The sequence below is a fragment of the Pseudoliparis swirei genome, chromosome 24 (genome assembly GCF_029220125.1).
Source record: "Pseudoliparis swirei isolate HS2019 ecotype Mariana Trench chromosome 24, NWPU_hadal_v1, whole genome shotgun sequence".
Lineage (NCBI taxonomy): Eukaryota > Metazoa > Chordata > Actinopteri > Perciformes > Liparidae > Pseudoliparis > Pseudoliparis swirei.
In genome coordinates this window covers 8,788,106-8,798,052 of record NC_079411.1, presented here as the reverse complement: position 1 = coordinate 8,798,052, position 9,947 = coordinate 8,788,106, and the positions used below count along the sequence as shown (strand labels likewise).

The 9,947-nt window shown below is 41.1% G+C and overlaps 1 protein-coding gene, 1 non-coding gene and 1 pseudogene across 2 annotated transcripts; 1 reads left to right on the top strand and 2 right to left on the bottom strand.

The window, feature by feature from the left end:
- Positions 1 to 119: 119 nt before the first annotated feature.
- Positions 120 to 4,329, top strand: LOC130189800 (perilipin-2-like; annotated as a pseudogene).
- Positions 4,327 to 9,370, bottom strand: rps6 (ribosomal protein S6). The gene is made up of 6 exons (XM_056409808.1): positions 9,270 to 9,370; positions 8,552 to 8,683; positions 7,875 to 8,085; positions 6,519 to 6,665; positions 5,905 to 6,062; positions 4,327 to 4,461 (listed from the first exon to the last, which is right to left on the bottom strand). The coding sequence occupies exons 1-6, from the start codon at positions 9,273 to 9,275 to the stop codon at positions 4,366 to 4,368; spliced, it is 750 nt and encodes a 249-aa protein (XP_056265783.1). The 5' UTR covers positions 9,276 to 9,370; the 3' UTR covers positions 4,327 to 4,365.
- Positions 8,320 to 8,460, bottom strand: LOC130190856 (small nucleolar RNA SNORA58). The gene has a single exon (XR_008831077.1). It is a non-coding gene; the product is annotated as a small nucleolar RNA SNORA58 (small nucleolar RNA).
- Positions 9,371 to 9,947: the final 577 nt, after the last annotated feature.

Below are 9,947 nucleotides of genomic sequence, written 5' to 3'. Positions count from 1 at the left end.
TGTTTTCATTAAAGGTTCCCCATCTTAATGGGGCTTCCATTGTGATAATTAGTGGGTCACTCCAGTCCTAAGTGACTGCATGTGGACTTTTTGTGTGTGTGTTTTTCTTCTTCTTTTAGAAGGTGCAGAGTGCGGCTGCCAGACTGTCCAAGCTGCCCGTGGTCCGCTCGGCTTGGACGAAGCTTTCAGTCTTGTACATCGACACTAAATGCAGCCACCCAAACCTGAGGTCCGCGTGTGACGTGCTAGAGAGCAGCGTGACGGCGGTCATCGTCAAACTGCAGCCTAAGCGTGAGTACGGTTGCTGTGCCTGTGATTGAGGGAATTGTGATTATCAGGGAATTGACAATAAGGTTTCAACTATAACAACTATTTTTTTTTAATCATTGATCAATCTGTAAACTATTATTATAAAAACTGTCAAATTAGCAACAGTTTCTTGTTCAGTTCAGAATCCAGCGATATACATTTTTAGATTTATTAAAAATGTTTTTCTTTAAACAAGTACAAGTTACAACATCATCACAATTTTTGATCACTTTCTGTCAATTTACTATTTTAATTGATTTAATGTTTTAGGTCTACATAAAAGGTTTATTCAGGATCTATCACAGGTCGAGAGCTTTTCGAAAATAAATTAAATGACATCCCTTCAGGGATTAAACTATCAATAACCAGTGATCATTTTATCTTTGAATGGTCAAACAGCTAGAAACATCTATTTCATGTATTAAAAGCATCTGATTCAGATTTGCATACTGATTCTGAAGTGTACGTAATAAAATATATTCACTTAAAATCATGCAATACATAATACATTTTAGGTTGCTGTGGAGGTAAAAAATTAATCCGATATATTTGAGTAACTGACTTCGCTGTCTGGAATATGTCCACAGTTTCCATTGCAAATGGCGTTGCATGTAGAAGTCTTGACTGGCTGGAGACTGCATTCCCAGTAATTCACACACCAACCGAGCAGGTAACCTTTTTCAAATTTTAATGATACACGCATACTCTTCCAAAACGGCATAATGAACTAAAACGCTCTCCCCGGGGTTTGACTGTTTCCGCCAGATTGTTGCCTCTGCCAGGAACAAGATGCATGAGATCCAGGATGTGGTGAGCATTGCGGCTCATGGTACTATGGGCTGTGTCGAGGACACAGTCGCGTGGGTGACGGGCGGTGTGCAGAAGGCTAATGAGGGCCAGTCATTTGTGGAGAGAGCCCTCCGTGTGGCCAGCTTGGGACTGGACGCCGCTATGGTCATGGCCGAGGCCCTGATGGACCACATGATTCCTGCCACCGAAGAAGATAAAGGTGCATGGCGTAATGCAGAGATACTGATGTTAAACAGCTGGAAGTCACATTCAAAATGCATCATGATTTTATCTTCTTGCTGACTTTCTAGAGGAAGAAGCCCATTTGGTGGAGGGTTTTGAGGCAGGCCACGCTCGTGAGACGATACCCAGTGCAACTGGTTTCATTCGCCGCCAAGCTATGCTGGAGGACGTACCGCATGGTCGGCTCCAAGATGCAACCTGTTTAGGTGGGCTGTGAGTACAGTGAAAACGGAATGGTTTGACAATCTGGGAAATGTGCTTTTTTGCCAAGAGGATTAATGCTTTTTAAAATATCTGTTGATTAAATGAAAAGCTAGCCACTTAGCGTAAACTATAAGACTCACCAAAGAGTAGAACCAATATATCTGGATTTTACGATTAATTCTGTGCAGAAGATACTTGACTTTTCGGTGAGTTTATTCAAATACAGCTATGTGATCTTATCCAACTCTACAAAAGAAAAAGGTAAATGAGCGTATCTTCCTAAAATGCCAAACTATTCCTGTTAAGGAATAATTTAACCAGTGATGGTGCAATTATGCGCAAGTTCTCTTTGCATTCAATGTGTTTGTGGTGCAGTTGTTGTAAAGCCATGTAATATCTCATGTTTGACGGAAGTTTTATTTTCTTCAGGTAATGCAACTTTTACACAAGTTTAATGTGACTGTAATAAAATTGAAGTAGTTGACGTAATCTTTTATTTTCAGTACTTTCGCTCCTTTTGCTTTGAATTAATCGGCTGGCTATATTCACCCGAAGTAACGATAACAATGGTTCTGTGCCAGTAAGCACGATAAAGGACCCTGAAATTAAAGTGGCTAAATGCCATTAGGGTGTCATGAAATTCATACGTACGCTTTTCCTACCGTGAAAAGTAAACATGTCTCCATGGCAAAAGGCCCATTTGTAAATAAGAACTTTTTTTGCTGTCTCTTTTGCAACAGGTCATAGAGAATTTGTCCAGGTCTATAGATGCAGCTTGGAAAAGCAGTTGTCTGAGGAGTATCCAGGTGCTGCCTCAGAACCTGCAGCATCAGCTTGTGTCTGCGTTGTTCTTCATCTCCCAAATATACAACTTAGGCTGCCCCGCTTCCCAACACCACGGATCTTATCAGGATAGAAGTTCTGCTCAAGTCTGCAGTCCAGGTTTACCCACGAGCAGCGCCTCCCTGCCGCATGAGGCGCCTAACCAAGATGCCTGCGTTTGACAATGAGTGGGATGTTAAAGGATGTGTTCTTTGAGCGTTAGTGTGTGCTGAAGATGGTGCAACTAATAATAGTTGAGCATTAATATTGGTTCCCTCATCCTTTGTCTGGCAGCCGGTGTCAGTGAGTACATGCTATTGGTATAGGAAATGCAGAACTTGTAGTTGGATCAGTTTGAAAACATGACCATGTTATCTGATTGGACTACATGGTGACCTCTCTACCTACCTCCATTTTGTGTGGGTTGTATATACAGTTGCAATCAAAATTATTTAACCCCAATTGCACATGAGGTTTATTGGTAAAATATACAATTTCTCAGCTGTTTGCAATAAACAAATTACACAATTGTTTAAGTAGTTTAATGCAACTAATATTACAAGGGTTTTATCCAAATTGAACACACAATGCTACTTTAAATGACTAATGAATTTACTGCAGTCTCAAAATTATTCAACCCCTTCATGACAAGCATATTCAGTACTTGGAGCACCCTTTTGCTGTTATGACCTGCTGCAAACGTGATGCATAGCCAGACATCAGCTTCTGACAGCGTTCCTGAGGAATCTGAGCCCATTCCTCATGGGCAATGGCCTCCAGTTCAGTAATATTCTTGGGTGTGCGTTTTGCAACCGCCTTCTTCAAATCGCACCAGAGATTTTCGATGGGGTTCAAGTCAGGCGTCTGTGACGGCCACTCTAGAATTTTCTATTTCTTCTTCTGAAACAAAGCCTTGGTGGACTTTGAGGTATGCTTGGGATCATTGTCTGGTTGGAAGGTCCAATGACGCTTCAGCTTCATCAGACAGCATGACGTTTGGATCCGACTTTTCTTGTGCTTTTGGGTCAGTAGTGGTGTGCGTCTTGGAGTCCGGGCATGGAACCCTTCAGTGTTTAGCGTGCGCCTTACTGTGCAAACTGAAACCCCATGCCTGCTGCCACCAAGTCTTGCTGCAGGTGTTTTGCAGTCACTCGAGGGCTTTTGACCACTTGCCTTGCCTCCTCAAGAATCTGGTGGCAGCCGCTAATAGCTTTCGCTTTCTGCCACTGTTCCTTCAACTTTGATCTTGCGAACTATGCTTCCAACTGTATCTCTAGGGACATTCAGTGCTTTTGATATCTTTTTGTATCCTTTTCCTTGTTTGTCCAAGGAAATGATCTCTGAAGTACTGAAGATGCTTGTCATGAAGGGGTTGAATAATTTTGAGACTGCAGTAAATTAGTCACTAAAAGTAGCATTTTGTGTTCAATTTGGATAAAACCCTTGTAATAACCTACTTAAACAATTTGTGTGATTTGTTTATTGCAAACAGCTTAGAAATAAACCTAATGTGCAATGGGGGTTGAATAATTTTGATTGCAACTGTTTGCACATGTAAGTCATTTTTAAGTGAGAACAGCAGGTGAGCTCTTTGGGAAAACCTCACCCCTTATGTCATTGAAAGTTTGCTGGATGACTTTCACCAACTAAAGATTAAAACTGACGCGAATGTCTTTCTCCAGACCAACTTGGCTGCGTTCAGCCAATGGACTGGGAACAGAATCACGTGAGCACATCTGGAAAGATAATGTACAGGTATGTGTTGATTCCCATTAAATACTGTTTATATCCCGTAGCTCAAAGACTTCTTCCTCCAAGCACCAGGCCGCTTTAGATTCATATGAACTTTTACACTAGCAGCCAACTATTTTGGGTACTTCATTAGTTTTATTGTCTTCAAATGGCAAACGCATACATTTTTGTATGTTCTCATGTTATATTAAATGACATTACACAGCATAATTTCATCAAAACATGACTTTATTTGACTTTGTGAATTCACTTTTGGCTTGACTCTGACTTGGATGTGGATGCTCTCAGAGAAGAAAGGCGGCGCCTCTTGGCGATCTGTTCCTGGCGCTTCTCTTTGGCCTCCTGTTTGTAGGAACACGAAAAAAAATTCAACACATCAAAAGGCAGCAATTTGAAAACAAGTTATTCCTATAATCATACCTGCAAACTCATGAGGGGTGAAAAGGGTGACAGCGGGGGGGGGGGGGGGGTGACTTTCTTTTTTGTTTTGTTGTCACCACACCACATCCACGTTGTTTGAAGCCTCAAAGCTTTTAGAACCACAACTAGTCATTTTATTGTTCTGACCACAAATCTAAATAATGATAATAAACAGTTTAAGAACAAAAGGTCCTCCGCTCTGACTCAGCCCTATGATAGTAATAACAAATATACATTGTCATTATATATAATATGGTTAAAGTCATTCATGAACCAACTTCCTTTTTTTGGCCTGAATAGTCCTCATGGACTTTTCCCTGAATCTATTCTGTCTCTACCTGTTTGTCACGATACTCATATTATAACTTCTATACATATTATATACCTGCCATAAATATCATGATACCCGATACCAGAATTCAATACAATACCATAAAAATAATATGGTCCCATAAATACGAGACTGGTATATTTATCAATAATAGTAATAAATAAAACATCTGTATGGTTCACTTACCAACTTTTTCAACACGTAACAAATGTCAGTAATATTAGTATTAATACAGCCAGATATGAATGAAACTACATGGTTCCATCATAGCATTGATGATACACTATGAGGCCGTTAGTCTCTGACCAGATGATACACAGTTCATCAGGATGAGCAGCTGTAGAGTTACAGAACTTTACAGACTGAAACATTTCACTTCTGGCATCTTTTTATTTTTTAAGCCGAAGTCGGTCTCTAAAGCTGCGCCACTTCTCTCGCAGTGAGCTGCGCAGCGCAGTGTGCGCAGACAGCTCGACACGGAGCAGTGCGTGCGCTCTGATCGCTCTCTTAATGAAGTATCGAGACTAAAAATATGCTAAATCACATCGTGTTTAACGTACGGGTACTTTGTTAGCATCGCTACACCGTGCAGCGTGACAGCAGCAGATGTAGCGGCTAACATTCAAGCTAACCTGAACCCCCAAACGATGTCGACATCTGAACGCTGATTGGCCGAGACGCGTCCCATCAAAGATGTTTTATTGCGAAGAGCACCACTTCACACTTTTCTCCGTGTCTCACTGCAATCTCAACGGCAGCGGGCCAGGTGACCCCCCCCCCTCAAAACAAAAACTCTTCGGATCTCCACGATTCACGTGGATGACCTATTTTGAGTTAGAAACGGTGAATTTCACCGAAAGGTGACAAGTTTGCAGGTATGTATAATGTAAAGTCAAACGGCTTCCATAACATTAAACAATTCCTCAACTAAGTTGTTGTATCGTTAACAAAATATCTCAAGACCTAATCCTACCATCATAGTCATGGACGCAAAACTGAAGTTTCAAGATAAAGGAAAAATTAAGAAAAATTACCTTCATCCTCTTAGCCAGTAGCTTGGCGTACTCGGAAGCCTCCTCCTTGTTCTTCAGGGTGCGCTGTCTCTTGAGGGAGATGCGGCGGCGCTTGTGCTGCAGCACACGGGGCGTCACCAGTCTCTGGATCCTGGGAGCCTTAGTTCTGGGCTTCTTGCCTAAGAAAATGATTATTGATAATGGTAAGAATTGGTGGTAGTAGAGGGTTGGGGCAATTGTTAACTGGCCACCCTCACACCAACAGTTGAGGTTTTTCTACATGTAGGTGAGGTTCTAAGAACTAACTGCAAAGGATTCAGCTCATTAAACTTTGACAGCTTTTTTTATATGAGGAATAATTCTGAAACAGGGAGCTAAACCCAATTTTCCACTCAATGTGTTGCTACAAAAAGTGCAGTAACAGAAAATATTTCCAAATTCTTATCAGGCAAAGAATATCATAGATATTCAATTTACAGAGTACAACAAGCTCAATTCTATATAATTTTCTTCCAATACCATTCACAAATGCCATTTGGCTCCTGATTTCAAGCTTCAATGAAAGCTACATTCAGTGATACAACAGCACTTGACTCGAGTGAAAACCAACAGTGGAAAACCAGCTCTAGTCTTACCTTCTTTAGTCAGAGGTCTCCTCACAACATACTGCCTCACATCATCCTCCTTAGCCAGGTTGAAGAGCTTGCGGATCTTGCTAGCCCTCTTGGGACCAAGACGACGAGGGACGGTGCTGTCGGTCAGACCGGGAATATCCTTCTCACCTAAGATTAAGCAGATTGGGAGAAAATAAATCAATTGATTAAAGTCCAGTTATAAGCACAGCTTAAGTACTTGCATGAGGATTTTCAACAATCACTAACAAAAAAAAGAAGGTACAGTGCTTTTTAGGGATGCACCGATCTGATCGGCCGATATTCCCATTTTCGGTTTTGATCGGCGTTCTCAAAACGGCCGATCAGATGATGTAACATCTGCGAGAACTATCAGAGACGTTTCAGTCGCAGCGCATCGCAACGGAGACAATGCGCCCGGCGAGGGCCGAGGTACACGAGGGGATCCTCACCCATTCGATCGGGAGCGCGCGAGGGTTTTGAAAAAGTTAGCGGAAGAATTCACGTGACATTTGGTTTTGCTGTTCGTGGAAAGAACCACGGGAAACATCCGTTTTTCAAAATAAGATGTCGACAAATCATACAGTAACATATAAAAGGAAACAATGGACTGATTTTGTATCTTTATAGATCGTTTGAGATTTAGCTTAAATTATGCTAACAGTATAACATTTTTACTGTACCAAGGAAGAGTATATTAAAATAAGTCAGACTTTTGTATGTTAAAAAGTCCTGTATATAGACTTCCCCAAGAGTTCCAGGAAATAATTGATGCAGATGTGTTCCATACATATCTGAAATACCCTACAATAGCAATCAAACAATTTTAATGTATCAATTCGGACATTTTTCAAAGTAAAAGTCCTAAATCGGTAATTTCTTTAATGTTTGAGGTGCTTTATATATATTTCCTCATAGTGCTATCCTTTAGATTAAAGAGGAGCCAGTCTGCAGCCCAAAGTACCACTTGTGGACAGTTTCTCATCAGTGCGAATGCTAACTGTTCACCAACAGGAAACGCCACCAATATCAAGGACAAACACTTTGCTGCATTTAGTCTTAAAAAGAAAGAAAAGAACAACAGCTGTGGTTTCATTCTGATTATATTGTACATGAGAAGCAATGAGAGAGCAATACAGTTTAACCATCTACTGATCATGGACCTGGTCGTATTTGGTAAGTAGCTCCACGGTTACTCTGGCAACACGCTGTCCCCCCTTAATGACTATAGAAGAATCAAAAAGGGTCTACTGGTGTGCCATAAACAGTACGTAAAAGTGATATAAACATATATCTAAAAATAAGCCAGTGCTTTTGTGCAATGTATAATTTCCATTAAATGGTCCACATACACAATACCTTTCTTGACAATGACCAAGCTCAGAACGCTGAGATTGGCGTCAACGATGCACCCACGGACTGACTTGCGCTTCCGTTCGCCAGTCCTGCGGGGACGGTAGCAGGAATGGCCCTTGCTGAGCAAGAGGCGCACACGGTCATGAGTCAGTACACCCTGCTTCATGGGGAAGCCCTGCCTGTCGTTGCCTCCGCTGATGCGCACCACATAGCCCTGCAGAAGTAGAAACAAACAAGTTACGTCTCTGCACTTTCATTTAGACGAACGTAATAAGAAACATCTAAGAATAAAGAATGTCTGCAGAATACATTAAGATCATTTGACAAACACATTTATGGTTGAAGCTGGATATTCGCTAGCCTTTTAATAGTCAAGTGGTTAAAATATATATACGTCTATAATGACAGCATTTAAATTATTTTTTTGGATACTTTTGTACGCATGACGCAATGTGAGAGCAATACCATTCAACAATCTACTGATCCTGGACCTGGTTGTATCTGGTATAGAGCTCCATATTTACTCTTGCAACACACTGTCCCCCCTTAATAACTATAGACGAGTCAGAAAAGGTCTACTGGTGTGCCAAATCAGGTTTAATAAACCTTTACACATGCACTCCTGAGCCATGTTATACAGAGCACTGACAAAACATGATCAGGTTAAACAGTCACTTTACCTTCCACTCATCTCCCAGAGGGTCAGCGGGCACCTCCGTGGCCATGCGCTTCTCATAGAAAAATCTCAGCTTGCGTTCATCGTCAACTTCAATTAGCTTCTGGCAGCCAGTCGCGGGGAATGAGATGTTCAGCTGGAAAAGGAGGAGAGATGCAACAGAGTTTTTACTACGTGTACTTTGGTTCCTCACCGGAAGCCGAGGGCCATAATACAGGTAAGACTAGCAGGTAACGTATATTAACTTAAAGCAGGGAGAAATAATGCACAACTGGAGTTGCTGGTGGCACATGATCGACCACGCATCAGAGTGTAAATTCGTAGAGACGAAGCAGCTCGGAGGCCCGTTAGCATCAATGTCTGCTCGCTAAAGTTAGCACTCTGGACGACGCTAACATAACACAACCGGTTTAACGGATAAAGTTGTAAACTGACAACTCGTGTAACACGGAAGATTTAGCCTACAAAAGTTTGAAAGACTCTTTATTGCAGTGAACCGGAAACTTGAAACGGCTGCACATTTGGCTCATTTGCCGACATGGTGCCACAGGCTCGTCAGCGCCGAGCTTTCATTGTAATCATATATCATCCTCAGAGTCAGAGCCGCATTTGATGCATTAAATGGGTTTACTGTAAAGTTCAGAAATATAGCATCCACCACACTATAGTATTTAAGAGAACATAGCTTTCCACGAACATTTAAAGTTAGGAAAGCACCGTACCTTCATTTTGCTAAACCGGCCCAACAACGGTCCACCACGAAAAAGAGACCGGATATCCGCTTCTTGGTCTCACATAGGCTTGAAATGTTCTCGCGATAGTTTTGAATCGCTGTAGTTTTCTATCGGCTCAAGCTGAAGGTTATTAAACAAATTTCACAACAACAAAATATTAATGCCAACCAACACAACTGCAATAAAATGATTATCTGAATATAACGTAGAATTAACTAAATGCTAATTTAGTTATCTAATTTTTGGTAGATTTACTCAGAATTCGTAGTACCTACCTACCTGCCGCGCGCGAGCCGAGAAGAGTTGTTGACGGGTACGCATGCGCGAAAATAATCAACCATGCGTAATGCCACTTGTGTTACTTCGCGCCTTTGCGTACTTGACTGATCTCTTATTGATCGTCTCTAGAGCTCCGATCCGAGACGAAAAAAAGTCACTTGCACCCAAACTTATTATTATTATTATATATATATATATATATATATATATATAGAGAGAGAGAGAGAAAGAGAGAGAGAGAGAGAAGCATCTATACATACAGGGAAGCAATACATTATTTGAAAAAAGCCCAGATTTAAAGGATCTTTTTATTTACATTGAATTATTTATAAATAGTCAGAAAATGTTGTTCCGTTTCCAAAATCTTAATTTACCAAGTGGATTGTA